The 19,912-nt window shown below is 42.3% G+C and overlaps 1 protein-coding gene across 4 annotated transcripts in view; it reads right to left on the reverse strand.

The window, feature by feature from the left end:
* DHX35 (DEAH-box helicase 35) overlaps positions 1-18,084 on the reverse strand; it is a 72,356-nt gene extending 54,272 nt beyond the window's left edge. For 3 of the 4 annotated variants that reach the window (XM_036827018.1, XM_036827019.1, XM_036827016.1), the window contains exons 1-4: positions 17,958-18,084; positions 11,231-11,364; positions 6,409-6,501; positions 742-819 (exon numbers count right to left, since the gene is read on the reverse strand). In XM_036827018.1, coding sequence (XP_036682913.1) covers positions 742-819; positions 6,409-6,501; positions 11,231-11,364; positions 17,958-17,997 — 345 coding nt within the window. In that variant the 5' untranslated portion in view covers positions 17,998-18,084. The remainder of the gene's footprint in view (positions 1-741; positions 820-6,408; positions 6,502-11,230; positions 11,365-17,957) is intronic. The other variant, XM_036827017.1, reaches the window with a different exon arrangement.
* Between the last annotated feature and the right edge of the window lie 1,828 nt (positions 18,085-19,912).

Below are 19,912 nucleotides of genomic sequence, written 5' to 3' on the forward strand. Positions count from 1 at the left end.
AAAACCTTGGAAAATTATTAGTGATTATTAAACTAGAATTAAAGTTAAATACCTGTGGGAGTTATGATTACAGAAAAGAATATATATTTATAAATCTTGAAATAAAAATTATAGCACTGCATTTATCACAAATGGAGGGAGGAATGGTAGAAAGAATCAGTGCGCTAATTTACTCTTGTGATAGGCAACTACCTATAACATAGTTCCAAAAATAAGTAACACCCTAAAGCTTTTTGTAATCCTTTTTCTTAGTTTGCAAGCTTTAAAAAATTCTCTTGTAGTGAAAAATTATTTATCCAAAGTTCAGTAATTACTCCTATTTCACTGAAGTTTCCTCTTTTGTTAAATTCAACAAAAGCAAATATATGTCTATGAACCCATTTTTATAAAATCATTTCTATCCATCCAGCCAACCATTCATTTTTATGTGAACATAAAAGAGAAACTTGAAATGATGTTCACAAATGTTCACACTGTTTTTGCTGGGTGGTGAGATTTGGGTTTTGTTTTGTTTTGCTTTTAGCTACTTTTTTTGTTTTGACTTCTGTACTTTATTACTACATAAAAATTCACAATGCACAGGTATCAATTTTACAAAAATAATCATAGTTCTTTTTCAAGTGAAGAATTAAATTCTTGAGGAGCTGCAAATCATATTCATTTGCAGCTTTTAGGAAACAAGGAAAAAGTCACTGAAATAGAAGACACAAACAGAGTCTTTACAACAAAAGAGAAACTCACTGTAACAGCAGCCACTCTTCGGGGCTGGGTCACTCCCACCACTCTTCCTTCGGCCGTCCAGCCAGCTTCTGCAAGGTACTACAAATAAAATCACGTTTCAGTATACACCTGACACCACTTCTCCAGAAACAATCTCCCCCAAGATGACCCTGGATTGTGTTAAAATCACTGAGAAAAGAATTAACAGATGGTTCTTCTCCCAGCAGAGATTTAAAAAACTATTTTGCAAATGAGGCATCTGAGGTTTTGAAATGTTAGGTCATGTGCTTAAGTTCACAACAGAGGTGATAATCAGAAGAACTAAGGCATAAATTCAACATTCTAACTCCCCAGTCTTACAAAATTTCCCCGTACTACAGCTGTCTCAAGGAATAAAAAAACTATCCATGGGTCACTCAGAACAGTGCTAAATCTGTAGAACAAAGAATTTTAAAGTATACACAGAGACAACTCAATAAATATCAACCATACAAAATATTTTAGTCAGAGTAAATAAAAATAATTAGATTCTTTTAAAAAGACCAATAAAACAACATTTGTTATTGCAAAAAAAAAATCAGACTTTATATACATGTATATATCCCATTAGATTTTATTAGTATACATTAAATTTGATTATATGTATTATCTGATTTATTTCTGTATTTATTTGCCACATATACTTATTTCTTACGTATTTATTTGATTATATGCTTTTTAAAATCCAAAATGGATAACAGGGGTTATCAGAGTTACGTTTTCATCATGTCTAAATTGTTTTACAATCAATATATATTACTTCTATAACAGAAAAAAGATTTAAAATACTGTTACATACGTGTATCTGCTCATTTGTTCAAAAGAAATAAAGGAAGGACAAACTAGAAACTAAAGAGAAGAGAATGATTGACTACGGAGGCTTGGTAGGAAAGGGGTGGAAAAATGGAGGAATGAAAACATGGCAGCAGGGACGAAGAGGGAGGGGCAATGCTTTAAGTAGAGCTTTTTGTGTAGCTCTGACTCTCAGAACCACAGTCATGTTGCACGTACTCTTCAAGAACCCAAATGAATACACAAAAACAACCAGGATGTGGAGGGAAACCAAAAGAAATGCAAACACTATCAAATGACCCTTTCTGTATTACAAGCGAATAACTGATCGCACTGAAGGGGGTGGAGAAGAACCAACCTAAGTAACTGAAAACAGTATTATCTTGACTGAAGGCCAGAGATGGAAAGAACTGTACCTAAATGCTGTAATCTACTCAGTAAATGTTAGGGGTATGGGTTAGCAATTCAGAAGCTATTTTATATGTCCCTTAGAATTTAACAAATAAATAAATACATTGTAGACAATGGAGTTTCTCACTGTTGAAGAAGAGTTACAAATAAGGAAAGGCTAGAATGAGCCCTATGATGTGGGATTGGAATCAACGAAGTATCAGAATAAATTCATGATTTTTAATATATATACAGATTGATACAGATATGTAAGTGGGATTATGTAGGGATTTAGTATTCATATATATTTCCTAAATCTGCCCACTGAGACTTATAGCAATGACACCTCAATAACAATGAGCACCCTAGCACCCAACTCTTGATTTTTAAACACCGTTCTCCAATAAAAGGAACCAGGGCTCCTTGGAGAAGTGGTTGATCCCAAGGCTAGTGCAGGAAAAACATAAGACAAGCCTGAAACAGTTTGTGTTACTAGAAAGTAAGGAAGTGTTCAAAAAAAATGAATGGAGGCTTTTAGAAAGAACACAGGAGCCAAACTGAAAGAGCTCCTAAATGACCAAAGGTGGACCATTCTGACCAACAAAATAAATAATGGTAATATTGGATTTTAACCCATAGAACAAAATAAATATCCATGAATCCATACCGATACACATAAATAATTGAATAAATAAATAAATGAGGGAGAAAGGACAGTTCCTCCTTACAGAAGATTCCATTTAATAAATGTAAAAGGAAATAGGAATAGAGAAAATCATTCATTAGGGAAACACCTGAGTAACTGCTGCAGACAAGATCTACTGAGGGATGCTAAAATTAATAGGTGATAGTTTGAAAAGCAGATTATTTGCAGTCTAAAAATATCTCCTCCAAGATATTTATCAACTACAAAGGGAAAGACAGTAACTTTACAGATGAAACCTGGCACCTTAACAAAGTGATCAAATTATCCTCACCAGTGGTAAGACCACCATGTCAACCCTCTTGATACGATGCACTAAGAAAGACACATCATCTCTATGGGATTCTTGCCAAAAATGCATGAGCTCATTCTAGTCATGAGAAAACGTCACACGAACCCAAACTGAGGGACATTCTATAAAATAAATGCCTGGTACTCTTCAAAAATGTCAAGGTCATAAAAGATGAAGAAAGAATGGGGAACTTTCATAGACTGGAGGAGACCAGGGAGAAGGATCCTGGATCTTCTGAGAAGTAACTTTGGTGGGGAAACTGATGAGCTTTAAATAAGATCTGTAGTCTGATTACTGGTATTGTTACTGTCCTGCTTTCGATTATTGTAGTAGGGGAAGCGGGGTAAGGGGTATACGGGAATTCTGTATTATTTTTGCAACTTTCCTGTTAGTCTAAAACTAGCTAAAAATAATAATTTAAAAAATGCCTGTAAGGAACAGAGTGTTTTAGATAATGTAGGTTTTTTTGCCATCAAAACTGTGAAATTTCTCTCTTGCACTGAATACATACACAAAATACTACCAACCACCCCAATCAACACAAATGCAGAAACAGAACTACAAGAATAATGGCTAAGATTCACCGAGTACATCACTAAGTGCCAGGAACTGTCTGGTATGCATAACCCCATTTAATCCTCACAACAAATCCAATGCGGAAGGTAACAGCATCAGCAGCAATTTAGAGATAAGGAAACAAAGAAGTCATATGCTTTGTCCGAGGACACAGGTAAAAATCTAAGAGCTAGGATTCAAGCTCAGCAAACCAAAGCCATATAACCAGAACACAGTTCTACCATCCAAAATAAAACACACACACTCTTGTAGTCAATCTCTTAGTACTAGTGTTAAGGGAAAGAAAAGCAATTTGCATAATAATAAATCTGTCCATGAAGCCAGTCTCTCAATACACCTGGGATTTAGACTTCTGCCTGCTTATGGTTGCTTACAGGTGGAAATTTAAAGATGCTGCAAAAGCAGGTATAGTGTTGACATCAAGAGTCAGTGGATGTGGCTTCCCTGGTGGCACAGTGGTTAAGAACCTGCCTGCCAATGCAGGGGACAAGGGTTCGATCCCTGGTCCGGGAAGATCCAACATGCCACGGAGCAACTAAGCCCGTGTGCCACAACTACTGAGCCTGTGCTCTAGAGCCCATGAGCCACAACTACTGAACCTGTGTGCCACAACTACTGAAGCCTGCACGCCTAGAGCCCATGCTCTGCAACGAGAAAAGCCACCGCAATGAGACGGCTGCGCACCTCAACAAAGAGTAGCCCCCGCTCGCTGCAACTAGAGAAAGCCCACGCGCAGCAACGAAGACCCAACACAGCCAAAAATAAATTAATTAAATAAATTAATTTTTTTTTTAAAAAAGTAATTGTGATGGTTGCACAAATATGTGACCATACTAAAAACCAATGATGAGTGGTTTTAAAAAATATTTTAAAAAAGGAGGCAGTGGATGTCACAGAGGGAGGTTATTGAATTCCATCTCAGTTCCCTCCACTCTTTTTAAGGGTTACCAAATCTGGTCTTCTTGTTAGCGTGGGATTAGGAAGAACTCCACCCACTAGAAAATGGTACTAATAAAAATTGTTATAAAGAGCTTGTTTTCACAGTCCATTGTTTTGACAGAGCTCTAGGCAAAAATATCACCTAACTTCCACATATAGTTTGTGAAATTTCAAAACAGTTTGTTGACAAAAACCTGCTCACATTCTTGCCATGACCTTTAGTTCCTCAGCCTTTCCAGTTTTCCTAGGCCGTAACTCATATTTAGCTCCACAAGAAGCTGGAAACTGTTACTGTCTCAGAGAAGTGGAACTGAGTGGTAAGGAAGAGAAATAATCCTACCACGGGAGGGAGAGCAGATATTTGGGCCAATAACATAATCTATTTTCACCAGCAAAGCTTAGGAGATTCACTTTTTACCACTTATTCCTTTGTGCTTTTTACATTTTGTACCATGAATGTATTTCCTATTCAAAAAACACAATGCTTATTTTTAAAATACAGTTCCTTAAAAATAATTAGGGGCTTCCCTGGTGGCGCAGTGGTTGAGAATCTGCCTGCCAATGCAGGGGACACGGGTTCGAGCCCTGGTCTGGGAAGATCCCATATGCCGCGGAGCAACTAGGCCTGTGAGCCACAACTACTGAGCCTGCGCGACTAGAGCCTGTGCTCCACAACAAGAGAGGCCGCGATAGTGAGAGGCCCACGCACCGCGATGAAGAGTGGCCCCCGCTTGCCACAACTAGAGAAAGTCCTTGCACAGAAACGAAGACCCAACACAGCCATAAATAAATAAATAAATAAATAAATAAATAAAAATTTAAAAAATAATACAATAAAATAATTAAATTCAGGGACTTCCCTGGTGGCGCAGCGGTTAAGAATCCGCCTGCCAATACAGGGGACACGGGTTCGAGCCCTGGTCCGGGAAGATCCCACGTGCCGCGGAGCCACTAAGCCCATGTGCCACAACTACTTTGCCTGCGCTCTAGAGCCTGCGAGCCACAACTACTGAAGCCCTCACGTCTGGAGCCTGTGCTCCGCAACAAGAGAAGCCACAGCAATGAGAAGCCCGCGCACCACAACGAAGAGTAGCCCCCGCTCGCCGCGACTAGAGAAAAGCCCGCGTGCAGCAGTGACCAACACAGCCAAAATAAATAAATAAAATAAATTAATTTTTTTAAAAAATCTATATTAAAAAAGGAAAGAAAAACCTGCAAGGACTCTTATCCCTGACCACTTAAATACCATTCTTCACCCTCCAAGTCGAAACTCTTAAGACACACTTTGACTTCACCCTATCTTTCCACTCTTGACCTTACCGGTCCACTCTGTTGAGCCCCAAGCACTTCTCCACCCCAATATCTCTAACCACAATATTCACTGGATGAGGACATCTTCCCAGCCAACTCCCACTGATCATTCAAGGTCTATTTCTTTGTCTTTTTTTTCCTTTTTTTAATATTTTTTTCCCCAATTTCAAATGTCATTTCTTTTATGAGGTCTTTCCTGATCCTTCTTTCCACTTCTATCCACACCAGATAAAATTTCGTCCTGTTAAGAGAGGTTTCTTCCATAGCACTGCATAATTCTATAACAGTCAATCTTTATTCACAACTATAGCGGCATCCATCCTACACCACCTCTTCAACTGCAATTATTGGAGGACAAAAACTATGCATTACACCTCTTCAAATGAGTTCCCATTGTTCCCTTCAGAGTATGGCTATTCTATTATTATGTTAGAATTATAATAAATTGAAGATGACCATTACTTCTTCTAATCAAAGAAATTAAAAGTTTAATAAAAGTTCAAAAGTTTAATAAAAAACATCTAGTTGGGTTGACTATTTCCTCTCTGAGAGAAGATCTTAAAAATGCAAAAAAATGGTAGAGTTCTCAAGTTACAAAATCCTTCCAATCAAATCTAAGTACAAAGACACATTTAAATGTACTCACTTGTGGAATCTGCGTGCTTTTCCCACATCCTGTTTCTCCAACAATCACCACTGTTTGATAGTTTTCTATCAAGTACAATATATGATTCCTAAGCTGAAAAAATATAACCAAACATTGTAAATAGGCATACATTTTCTCAAAAGACCTAAACAAAGATATTTAAACATTATGAAATGAGCTGTTTGCCAAAGGGAAGGAAATTTTAAAAAGAACTGTCAAAATATATTTCTAATATACATCAAAATATATTGCAGGTACTGTTGGTATCAGTACAAGGTGATAAAACTGCAACTGAGTGTAATAACTTATCAAAATATATAACGCACATACCCTTTGATTCAAGACTTCCACTTATAAGAAGTTATACTACAGACATCCTAATACATGTGAACAAAGATGTATGTACAGGCATACTCACTGCAGTATTGTTTATAAGAGCCAAAAATTCAAACAGCCTAAATGTTCATCAACAGGGGAGTGGTTACACAGCTGTGAAACACTTCAATAATGGAATAATACACAGTTGTTAAAAAGAACAAATGTCTATTTGTACTGATGTGGAATGGTCAATGAGGTCTGCTATGGTAAGAAAGCAAAGTGCAGGATAGTGTGAATGATACACTACTACTTGTGTTTTTAAAGAAAGGGTAGGGACTTGCCTCGTGGTGCAATGGTTAAGAATCCGCCTACTGGTTCAGGGGACGCGGGTTCAAGCCCTGGTCCGGGAAGATCCCACATGCCGCGGGGCAAATGGGCCCGTGTGCCACAACTACTGAGCCTGCGCTCTAGAGCCTGCAAGCCACAACTACTGAGCCCGCATACCACAGCCACTGAAGCCTGCCCGCCTGGAGCCCGTGCTCCGCAAGAAGAGAAGCCACCACAATGAGAAGCCCGCGCACCGCAATGAAGAGTAGCCTCTGCTCGCCACAACTAGAAAAAGCCCACACGCAGCAACAAAGACCCAATGCAACCAAAAATAAATAAATTAAAATTTAAAAAAAGAGAAAGGGTAAATACATATATCCTTCTTTATGTATAAGCTACTTTGAGGAAAAACAAAACAAGAAACTGGTAACTATACTGTCTCCAGTGAGCAGAAGAAAGTGGCCGGGGAGCAGGGGTGTGAAGGAGACCTCTGAATTTTGTTCAACATGCATGTATTACTTAATTTAATTTTTTTTCATTTATTAACTTGTGAAAACAAACAAAAAGAATATGCTTTCATCTCTACCTCTATGGCCAAGTTCACAATAAAGCAACCATAGGTTACATCTATATTTCAACTGGGCCTTCCTTAACCCATTCAGTAGGAGCAGAAACACTGATTTGGCCACTGAAAAGTCACAGATAATTCCAAGATCCCATGTACTTAGCTTCAGAATGTATTTCTGTACCCACATTTGATTACAGACACACCCGACGATCTGGAAAGTCATAAAGGTATTCCATAAATTCCTGGTTTGGAATGAAGTAAAAACCTGCCAAATTCTCCCACTCTGATCACTGCTCAGCTCATCCGACTCCACACCAACAATGTGTTTGGTGAAGACTGGGAGAGACAGGATGCTGCCTTCCCAGCTAAATAAGGTATTGACTGTTTGGGGTTTTGAATTTAGCATTATTTAGGGTCTAAATATGTAGTTCTCAAATCTTAGTGTAAAAATCTTTTAGGATATTTGTTAAAAACGAAGATTCCTAGCCCTATCCTCAGGGTTTTTGATTCAGTAGGGCTAGGGTGAAGCCCAGGAATCTGCATTTCTACAAACACCCAAAGGAGATTCTGCTGCAGGTACTCTGGGACTCGTCTAGATGCTTTCCTGTCGATTGCTTGGACTCTGTGCTTTCTCTTGTTTTGGGCAGGGAAAGGGGAAAGGTTTGGGCTCTTCACAGGTATTTTGTAAATGATATTTTGTAAATCCATCTGCTGGATGGATGGTTGAATGGATGGATGGATGGGTGGGTGTTCAGGGAAAACTTGAAAGAAAATTTGAATACAGAGAGAGACACACATGGTATTCCAGGAAAGGGAAATGACATAAGTAAAGGAAAGAAGATGGAAATAGGCAAACTATATGAACTCTATTCGAGGTGTGCTAGAAAATGCTCACGAAAGGCTCCAGGTTTGACTTGGAAATGAATTACAATAGGTGTAGTTAGGGCCGCACTGTGAAAGCCTTGAACATAGAGCTAGCATCTGGACTTTAGCCAGGAGGCAGTCCATGCTATAAGTGTTCCGAGAAAATTGGGCAGCAATATACAAGATTGATTTAAGCATGAAGAAACTGAAGGCATTAACTCATACTTCATGCGCTAAATACAAAGCATTGCAAATGGAGTCCGACGTGTGACATTCAAGAGAGAGATGACAAAACTATTTCCAGTTTGGAGACTGGGAGAATGACGGTACCCCCGACAGGCACAGGCAGGGAAATCAAGGAGAGCTGGTGCAGAGGACCAGACTGAGCTTCAGCGAGGTTGAGTTTAAGGAAGTAAGAGGACAACCTTGCACAGCACTGTTCAGGGCCCAAAGAGAACGCCGGCCTACAGGAGGTAGCCAAGGGGAAGGCTGCCTTGAAATGGCATTGGGGTAAAGGGGGGTGAGCCTTCGATTTACTGCTGCTTTAGTTTCAACTTCTATTTTTAAAGCTATTTTCACTGGGACTTCCCTGGCGGTCCAGTGGTCAAGACTTTGCCTTCCGATGCAGGGGGTGCAGGTTCGATCCCTGGTCGGGGAGCTAAGATCCCACATGCCTCAAAACATAAAACAGAAGCAATATTGTAACAAATTCAATAAAGACTTTAAGAATGGTCCACATCAAATAAAATCTTTAAAAAAATTTTAAAAAGGAATTTTCACTTTTAGTTTTAATGGGGGCAGCGGTGGTGAATGGGTAACTTTTTATCCTTTTGGTCTCCTAGCTTTATCTTTAACATTTTATGAGATTGTAACTATGCTTAAGCTCTGCTTTGATTTTTATCAGTAACTTATACCCTTTTTCTTACCATTTTAATTTCAATATGTTATGAATACCTTCTTGCTTTCTTTTTTTTAATGTTATTTCATTTATTATAAGTACAGCTGGAGGATGAAGAAGAGTCAAGAAAATTAAATACTCAGTAAACAATAATCATCCTTGTACTTCAACGTTTACTACATGTCAGGTATCTTACTAAATGCTCTATGTGGATTATCTCATCTGGTCCTCGTAACAATCCTATGAGGAAGGTACCATTAGTCCCATATGACAGATAAGTAAACAGAAGCTCAGGCAGTGAGCAAGGCCACACAGCACACAAATGATGAAGCCTGGGTTTGAACTCTGAAGTCTAGCTCGAGTCCAGACACTTCATCACAGCTCAAACTGTGTCCCTCAATGGTGAACCTATGATCTTATCTCCTGAGGGTCAAACTGGTTTACATTCACACGTAATGGATGAGGTTAATCTCCTGCAGAAGAAACCCAGCATCTATCAGTACAGGAGTAACTAAAACGTTTGGGGCCACAGAAAAGTCTGATCGAGGTGACTTGGCGAAATTCAGAAGGCAGCTGTTTCATATCCATTTGGAGAAAGAACGTATTAATAGAAGAGGCATTATTAGCACAGTCTAGACAAAAAAACTCCCTAAGTGCAAGGACTCGGGCAGCTTTCACCCAACACTGTCCGGAAGAAAGAGAGACACAGGTGCTGGTGGCCCCACTTACTCGGGTCATTCCAGAGATATCATACAAGGCAGGGACAGTTCATCAACCTTCATCAGAGGCTACAGGAAATAAATATCCTTCAACTACATCTAAACCGTCCTTGGCTCTGAGCCCACTTCCTAATTACAATTTGGCTTCCCATGTGGACTTGGCAACAGGGAGAAAAGTGTGTCCATGGACTGTATTATCTGTACTGGAGAACCACGGCTCACTGTAAATAAATATACTCTTAATTCTAGTTTATACTTTGGTCTCTTATGAGTATATGTCCATTTCATGAGATTAATAAAATCACGTGTCTGGATGTGCACATGGTATGTAATAACCATACCAAAATCCCATCACTATCTCAGTGGGAGTTAATCTCTTCAACAGAAACAACCTCGTATTTCTAATTAATCTTGGGTAAAGAAATATGCCTTTAAAAAGAAAGCTAAAATTGGCCACATGTTGGTAATTTGTTGAAGATGGATGCATAAGAGTTCGCTGTGCTGTTTTCTCTACTTTTCTGTATGTTTGAACTTGTCCATAACTGAAAGCAAAGAGGGGGAAAAAAGAATGTCATTTCATTTCTTCCAGTTTTTCCAATATGTTAGATCTAACCAAAAAAAAACTGTAAGGACTTTCCAGACTTACAAAGTTAACTAACACACACATATTTTGAACAGACGATCCCTTCAGATAAGGGTATCTCTGAGCTCGCTGCAGTCTAAAGGATCATTAAGAGTAAGAGGAGATTATTCACTTCAATGCCAAGTATAAAGCTACTGCCGGGCACTTCCCTGCTGGTGCAGTGGTTGAGAATCTGCCTGCCAATGCAGGGGACACGGATTCGATCCCTGGTCCGGGAAGATCCCACATGCCATGGGGCAACTAAGCCCGTGCACCACAACTACTGAGCCTGTGCGCCTAGAGCCCATGCTCCACAACAAGAGAAGCCACCGCAATGAGAAGCCCGTGCACCGCAATGAAGAGTAGCCCCCGCTCACCACAACTAGAGAAAGCCCGCAAACAGCAACGAAGACCCAACACAGCCAAAAAAATAATTAATTTAAAAAAAAAAAAAAGCTACTGCAGGCTGCTTCAGGCCGACGACTGAACATACTTATTTAATGTACCTTGAACACCGGCAGCTTCTGCCTCTGCTGCTCTATAGAAAGGGCGGCATAAGGATTGTAAACAACAGTCGTTGCAGAGTTTTCAGCTAGACTTTGTCTCTCTTCAGAGATGCTGACACCCGGTCCCTCTGTACCTGCAACAGAAATGTTTTTTTCAGATTCTCTGATACAAGGAACAGAAAAATTGTGTGAAAGGTACAAATTCAGAGATGAAGATATACAACAGAAGCACTGAATTTTAATCTCAAACTACCAAAAGGTATTAAACTGTAATTTCAGGAAAGCATCTAGAAAGGCGCCTACGAGACTACAGAAGAGCCTCACTGCGATGTCAAGAACAAAGGAGATGGCAGACCTATTGGGCTCCAAACTGGCCACACGCAACTGTACATTACAGAGGACAATGTATTGAGTTCTGGCCACCATGCTGCTATTATTACCAAACTCTTAATAAAAGTGGCAGAAACCTAGTGGGAATTAGCTGAGGCAAACGATGAATCCTATCACCGTAGGATGGCAGCAAGGTTCAGGGTCAACAGGCACCGACCGGGGACTCAAATGCTGCCTGGCCTTTTTCCTTCTCTCTCTGTCCCTCTCGACAAGCTCCTTTCAGTCCCTGGGGCTGGCTTCTCTACAGGAGCTGGAATTAAGGCTGCTTCCAGGGCCAGAGCTCAGGCTCACAGTTTCTCCACCAATCACTCACTCACTCACCCAGCAAGGATGGACGTGCCAGAGATACAGCAGTGAACACTACAGATGCCGGTCTTACCCTGGTGCAGCTTGCTTGCTTCTCTTATTCTTCCTCCCAAAGGAACATAACAGTGCATAAAGTGGTAATGGAGAAAGACCCAGTGAGGGGAACCGGGAGTCCCAGGTGTGTGTTGTCTGTTTGGGAGATGAGGAAGGCTCTTTTTCCCCCAGCTTAGGGCCGCTGCCCAGCCTGATCCAATCAACCACGGCCCTGGACTGGGGTACAATAAGTGGCAGCGCCTATCTGAATCACAGAATTGCAGTGGTTGGTTGGGAAGTGCTGGGCCAAGAACCCACTGTGCTGAGCAGATTAAACACCAGATACCCACAGTGGCTTCTTGGTAAAAACAACGAAAAACTGGGCCTCAGGGTGGTGAAGAATAGGGAAGCCATATCCCCCCATGAAAAGTTGTTCAACATACTACTTTTAGCCTGAAAAGGAAAATGCCTTAGGAGGAACATGGGTTCAATTTTTATCATCAGCCTCTGTAACTTTTCACACCAAATTGTTCGTGCAGCCCAAGACAGAACTCAGAGTAATAAGTAAATGATACAGGGTTCAGAATTCAACTCAACATAAGGAAGTTATCTCTAAAAGTTAGACTTGTGCAGTACAGGGGTATGCCACCTTCGTGAATCAATAACCACCCCCGCCAGAAGTTCACAGCCCTCTGTTAGGGGTGCTACAGGGATAATTACCCAATACTATCACCTCCTGGGTTTTCTGAACTCAGAATCTGTGATGCTATGTGAAAGTACAGAGGCTTTGTGATAAGAATATTTAGCCCAGTGATTTATTTTTACATTTTTGAGGGGTCCCAGATCCCTTTGACAATCTAATAAAGGCTATGAACTCCGTCTCCTGAAAAATACACCAGAATGTAATTCATCAGAACACAAAATGCTGGAGGTCCAGAGACCCCCTAGAGCTAAATTTAGAATCACTGCTGTAGATCTCTGATCCCTTTTCCTTTCGTTTCTAGGAACATAGTTGTGTTCCAGAGGTCCAAGGTTGCCAAAAATCAGGTAAGTGGGGCACTGCTGTATTGTTTTGCCAAAATGTTGACCTTCCTTTCAACAAGATAAAAGATAGAACAGGACCTAGAATAAAGCCTGTGCTCAAAGAGGTGAGTTTCCTTTCCTTTCTACCCTTATTATCACTACCTCTGATTAACTCCTTGTAATCTTCACCCAAGAAAACTAGCGCAAAGAAATAGCTTATCCTCATCAGCTCTGTTTTTGTCCTGAATTCCCTCCTTTTCCAAACATTTTAAACCTTTACAGCATGTCTAGAATCTTTTATTTATTTTTTAATTTATATTTATTTTGGGCTGCGTTGGGTCTTCGCTGCTGCGCGCGGGTTTTCTCTAGTTGAGGCGAGCGGGGGCTACTCTTCATTGCGGTGCGTGGGCTTCAGTAGTTGTGGCTCACAGGCTCTAGAGCACAGGCTCAGTAGTTGTGGCGCACGGGCTTAGTGGCTCCGCGGCATGTGGGATCTTCCCGGACCAGGGCTCGAACCTGTGTCACCTGCATTGGCAGATGGATTCTTAACCACTGCGCCACCAGGGAAGCCCCTACAGCATGTCTAGAATCTTTTAACATTGCTCCCGCAACGTCTCTTACTTCCTCCCACACCAAGGTTTAATCCATCCAGGTGTCTTCCTGACTACCCCATCCCTCCTGTCTCTAACCTACAGCCAAGTTCACCTCAGTACATTCAGTTATGAGGTCTTTTACGAGAACAGCTACTGTCAGTCAATGAGGAGCATGTCTCCTCCATACAGAAGACTTCATTCAACCAAACCAGGCTGACTTCCCCACCATATATACATCCCACGGGCCATGCTGGTTGCCTATGGTTTGTTTTTTCCCTTGGGAACATTCTCAGTGGTTAAGCAAGTAACAAATTTGTAATTCTTGTAATTCTTGTAAACCATTTCCCCATCTATCAAACAAGGCTGATAACAGCACTGCCCCCCACCAATCCAGCAGTCCCTCTCACCCAATTTTTCAGTTTGAGTGGTGACTCATTAATGGCTTAGGAAACTCATGTAGTGGGTCATGGCTAGCACTTTCTAAAGATGAGCTAGAAATAGAATAGAAAGTACCAGAGCGCACCCCAAAAAGCAATATTGTTTTTGTACAACTCTTTTTAGTTGTGTGTGTGTGTATGTGTATGCACACACATGTGCATGCATGCTGAATCACAACACAATACATTATGTGCACCCATGCTGGGTCACAACACATTTCTTACTGTATTATCAGGTCAAAAAATCTTCAAAGCTGTTGTTATAATGCGTTTGCCAGGCACGTTGTCAAACATTGATTTTATCATTAAATATCTGTTGAATGAAAGAAGGAAAAAGGCCAGGCCCTTCTGATCCACTTGTACTAGCAAATCAAGTCAAACTTTTTTCTACAAAAAACTCAGGCAGCTCATACAAAGATCTTAAGGCAGAGATCACAAACTGGTAGAGATCACAAACTAGTTACTCAAGGACCCCGAATATGCCACTGTTAAAATGTTTGAAATCATTCATTTAAAACATGTAAAAATTTCCCATTCTAATCTGGATATTGAGCCCGTATGACACCAACTGGGTGGAACCATGTACAGCTTCCTGCTTTAGATAGCATGTGTACGCTTCAGTGTAATCAATACTGTACACATATCAGTGTACACATGCTCTAGTTTGCCACAGTTCCCACCACTCCCTATTATTTCCACCCAGCACCTTCACTTATTTAGATTGTCCCAGGGCTTCCCTGGTGGCGCAGTGGTTGAGAATCTGCCTGCCAATGCAGAGGACACAGGTTCGATCCCTGATCCGGGAAGATCCCACATGCCGTGGAGCAACTAAGCCCATGCGCCACTACTACTGAGCATGCACTCTAGGGCCCACGAGACACAGCTACTGAAGCCCGCACGCCTAGAGCCCGTGCTCCGCAACGAGAAGCCACCACAATGAGAACCCATGCACCGCAACGAAAAGTAGCCCCCGCTCGCCGCAACTAGAGAAAGCCCACACACAGCAACGAAGACCCAACGCAGCCAAAAATAAACAATAAAAAAAAAATTTTTTTTTAAGATATTGTTACTGCTTAATAAGATGACGTAAGTAAAAGTGACCAGCACAAGGGGCCCAGTAAGTGTGCACTAAATCCATTCCCATCTCAGTGAATGACAACAGTTTACCTAGAACAGTGGTTCCCAAACTTTGATGCACACTTGAATTACCTGGGGATCTTTAAAAAATACTGACGCCTGGTTCCTAGCCCCTCCGGACTTCTGATTTATTACCATAGAGTATGACTGAACAGCAGGAGTTTTAAAAGCTTCCCAAGTGATTCAACTATACAGCAAAATTTGAGAACCACTTACCAAGATAGTCACTGAACCCAGAAATCTGAGTCATTACCGACTTTACCTTCCCCTACATCTGCCTCTAAAATCTCTCCCATAACGTCCCTCCCTACTGCTCACATGCCAGAATTGAGGTTTTCAATATCCCTTCTCGATTTTAGTAGCACCTTCTCTTAAGGGTGTCCCTGACTCTAATTTCCTCCCCCAAGCATTCTGCTCACCAAGGTCAGAGTTATCTTCCAAAAATAAACCTCATTGTGTTACCTCCTGTTTAAAAACAGTGAAACCCAAATTCTTTAACTTGCAATGGAGACTTCTCACGATGAGGCCCCTACTTACCTTTCTGGCTTCATCTCCTACTATGCCCCAAAATATACCCTGCCACTAAACACCATGTTACTCAATTATTTTGGTGTTTTGGACACTGCTGAGGTACCATCTAGCTTTGCCTCTGTTCATGCTACACCCTTTAGAGCTCCATTCTCCTACCTCTCTGCAGAACAAAGCCTCATTTGTGCTTCAACGTTCACCTCAAAAATATCACTGTCTTGATGAAGTATTTCTTTTTTTTTTTTTTAAACTGACTTTTTTGGTTTTTATTTATTTATTTATCTTTGGCTGTGTTGGGTCCTCGTTTCTGTGCGACGGCTTTCTCCAGTTGCGGCAAGTGGGGGCCACTCTTCATCGCGGTGCGCGGGCCTCTCACTATCGCGGCCTCTCTTGTTGCGGAGCACAGGCTCCAGACGCTCAGGCTCAGTAATTGTGGCTCACGGGCCCAGTTGCTCCGCGGCATGTGGGATCCTCCCAGACCGGGGCTCGAACCCGCGTCCCCTGCACCGGCAGGCAGACTCTCAACCACTGCGCCAGCAGGGAAGCCCTTGATGAAGTATTTCTTAGCCACACAAACTTTTCCCCTCTTCTATACTTCCAAGTAATTATAGTAGTTAATATGTATCTAGTACTAAGAGCTTGATGTGTATTCTCATTTAATCCTCAAAACAATCCTTTGGGTAGGTTTCATTCCCAATTTACAGATGGGGTAACCGTGATTTTCCCAAATCACCAAGTTAGTATGGTAGTCAGGATGGTCTCTACAGTCTGACCCTAGTAGAACTCATCTTCCTTGCCACCGCCTTCTTCTGCCTCACTTTAAAATCTCTTAAAGAGGATATCCGACTTCATATTATAATTGCGAGAGAGAGAGAGTATAAATCTTGAGAGCAGAGCAGAGCCCTAGTCATCCGTATTTGTCTCCTAACCACAAGGCGAGGTGTTCAGTAAGTATAACTTCAGTGAATGAACTAAATAATGGAATAGAACTCTTAGAATAATCCCATGTTCTTTAACCAAAAGAGTAGCTGGTCTGATTTTCAACAATTCATTTAGGCCTTTATTGTACTTAACACTTTGACCTGTTATTAAAGGCTTGAATAAATAAAATAGAGGATATCTCATTACCTAATGGGATCTTAGCTTTGGCTGCAAATAAAACTCAGGATGGATAATTGGCTGATGACTTAAATGCTGAATCATAAAATTATCGTTAGGGGACAAGCTACAGATTTTAAAAAAAGAATTAACACAACCCTTGCTTAGGTTTATCTTCATCATCTTTGATAGGCACGTTCAGAATTTCTGGGAACCACTCTAAAATACCCTTTAAAAGCTTCCCTTATATTACCTTCTCTGTCTTATTTCATTTTTGCTGCAATATACAATACTGTGCACATCCAGACCTGCGGAGGTGCAAGTGGTGGGACAAAAAAACAAGCTGGTAACCCTTTGAGAAACTTTTGTTTTTCACAGGAAACTGATGGAAGAGGAGGAAGGGTCTGGCACGTAAACATTCAGTAAAATCCTGACTAATGAGTAAATTCCAACAAAACAAGCAAATCATTTTGCGGCTGAGAATGGTGTTAGCCTGCAAGAGGGGGAGTGGGTGACAGCCAATACGAAGGGGGGTGTTCACTTTCTGGCAGACACGTGGGGCGGACAGAAACCCAAAAACAGACTAAGATACTTTCCCTTTTAATGATCACTTCCTCTACATCAAACAATGCGTCGTGCTCGTTATTCCAGCCCACAGGATAGATGTTACTATTCTGCCCATCTCACAGATAAGAAGACTAAGGCTAATAAGGGTTAAATGACTTGCCCAAAGGAACTCTGCTACTCTACGGCAGAGCCGAGAATTCGAACCCAGGCAGTCTGATTTCCTAACATGAACTCCTAAACCCCGAGCAGCACCCCCTGCCCGGCCCCAGCGTAGCCCCAGGGCGGTAACAGGACACGCGTGGGCGCTTTAGCGTTTCCCCATAGCACAGGTTGGGCAAGACAGGCATCAGGAGTGAGGAAAACGAAGCCTGGGGTGGCTGAGAGACTGGAACGAGGTCACACGGTGAACTTCTGCCCCGGCTGGGGGTGGATCCCTGAATCCCTCGGGACCACTGTGGGCGCCTAAGCCGCGGAGCCCACCAGCCCGGAAGCAGCGGTAGCCAGCTCGCTGAGGTCAGGCCTGAGAGCAGGGCCGCAGGCGCCAGGACGCCGGCCGCGGGGCCAAGACCGAAATCAAGCTGCCGCATCTGCCCAGCGTTCCGCCAAGGGTCTTACCGGGTCTCCAGAACTTCACCGGTCCCACGGGCGCAGCCATGCTGAGGTGAAAGGTCCCAAGGAAGGCTCCACCCCCTCCTTTGCGCACGAGGCCCCGAAGGGGCCGCGGGGCGTGGCCCGCGAGGAGCCCGGGCCCGGGAGGTTCCGTGGTGTTACGGCCACGCCCCCGTGACCACCGCCCCCTCCGAGCCACGTGACGTGCGTTTCAGCCCCGCCGCGGGGCCCATGTGACCCGCCCCGCCATATTGGAGAAGAGGGCGCGCTTCTCCGCCTCTTTAGCGTGAGGGACCTGGGTTTTAAGTGGCCTCCCTAGGAGCATGGCGGTCCTTGGGTGGCGGCCGCACATCTCGGGAAGGGCGAGCTTCGGGAAGGGACCGCTGGCACGAGAGTTTGTCGCCGCCTGCGTCACTCGGTGGGCAAGGAGGCAGTGTATCCCGAGTTAATGTTACGTTACAAGCTATCACAGCTGTACTATTTCTTTTTTTTTTTTTTTCAAGAGTTGTCATATGCAAGAGTAACTAAGGGAGTTCAGCACAGCCTTAAGGGGCAGAATTAGAACTAGAGGGTGGCAACATATTTTGGAGCTGCCTCCAGCAGTGAGTTTTCTAGCTCTGCAGGTGCGTGAGCATAGGCTGCAGACTACCTCTCAGGGCACTGGAGGCAGGATTCAAGCTATGTTTGCAGAGTTAGAATAAATGTTGTCATTTTCAAACTTGAGACACTTATATACTTACTAAATTTATTTTATTTATTTATTTATTTCTGGCTGCTTTGGGTCTTTGCTGTGCGCGGGCTTTCTCTAGTTGTGGCGAGCAAGGGCTACTCTTCGTTGAGGTACGCGGGCTTCTCATTGTGGTGGCTTCTCGTTGCGGAGCACGGGCTCTAGGTGCGCAGACTTAAGTAGTTGTGGCGCGCAGGCTCAGTAGTTGTGGCGCACGGGCTTAGCTGCTCCGCGGCATGTGGGATCTTCCCAGAGCAGGGCTCGAACCCGTGTTCCGTTCATTGGCAACCGGATCCTTAACCACTGCACCACCAGCGAAGCCCTGTACTATTTCTTTTAGTCTCCAGATTTTCAGATTGGAGAATAATAATAGTAACTACCCCTAGGGTTTTCTGGTTCAGTAGATATTGGGCGCCTACCGTGCGCCCAGGTACTGCAGTTTCAGCCTCTTCTTTCACGGAGCTTGTGTCCAAGGCGGCGGGGTGTGGGGGGAGGATGTCGTGGGAGTAAATGAGTAAATGCTCGATAAACAGTAGTGTCTATTATTATCAGTAAATAAAACAGTGGAAACAGTATGCAAGTCTTTAGGGACCTTGAGAGTAATGCTGAAAAGGGGAAGGGGGAATGGATTAAAATAAGAAACTTAGAAATGGGTAGATTTGTTAGGCTAGGACACGAGCCCAATGTTTCCTCTAGTTTGACTACTCATGATTCAAATGCTTGTGAAAAATACAGATTCTAGACCCCAATAAATCCCGAATCAGAATTTCCAGGGGCATGGCCTGGGAACCTGCATTTCGAGCCACTCCACAGATGATTCTTTCCAGCAGCCAGTTTGAGAAAGATTCTACTAATCCAAATGAGAGCTAATAAGCTCGAGTAATAGGAAATGTTTAATGGATAGGCAACTAATTGGAAGGAAGTGAGAGGCTTCAGAATCTATGCACTTTAGAGCTGTGAAGAAAATTCTGCATTCTTTTGAGAGCAATGGCATAGTCATGGAAATATCAAGGGTTTTGGAGACAAGTAGACATGATTTGGAATCCTAACTTTGCCATTTCCTAGCTCCTGGCTGTCATCCAATCTAAGTTGTAAAATGAGGTTTAAAAAGGTTGTATTAAATGAGAGAACACGTAAAGCCTTACTGTGTAAGACACAGCAGGCATTCAATGTTAGCTCCTGATAACTCAAATAGAGCAAATCCACCAGGGGAAAAATCAGACTTTACATACAT

This window comes from Balaenoptera musculus, chromosome 15 (assembly GCF_009873245.2).
Source record: "Balaenoptera musculus isolate JJ_BM4_2016_0621 chromosome 15, mBalMus1.pri.v3, whole genome shotgun sequence".
NCBI lineage: Eukaryota > Metazoa > Chordata > Mammalia > Artiodactyla > Balaenopteridae > Balaenoptera > Balaenoptera musculus.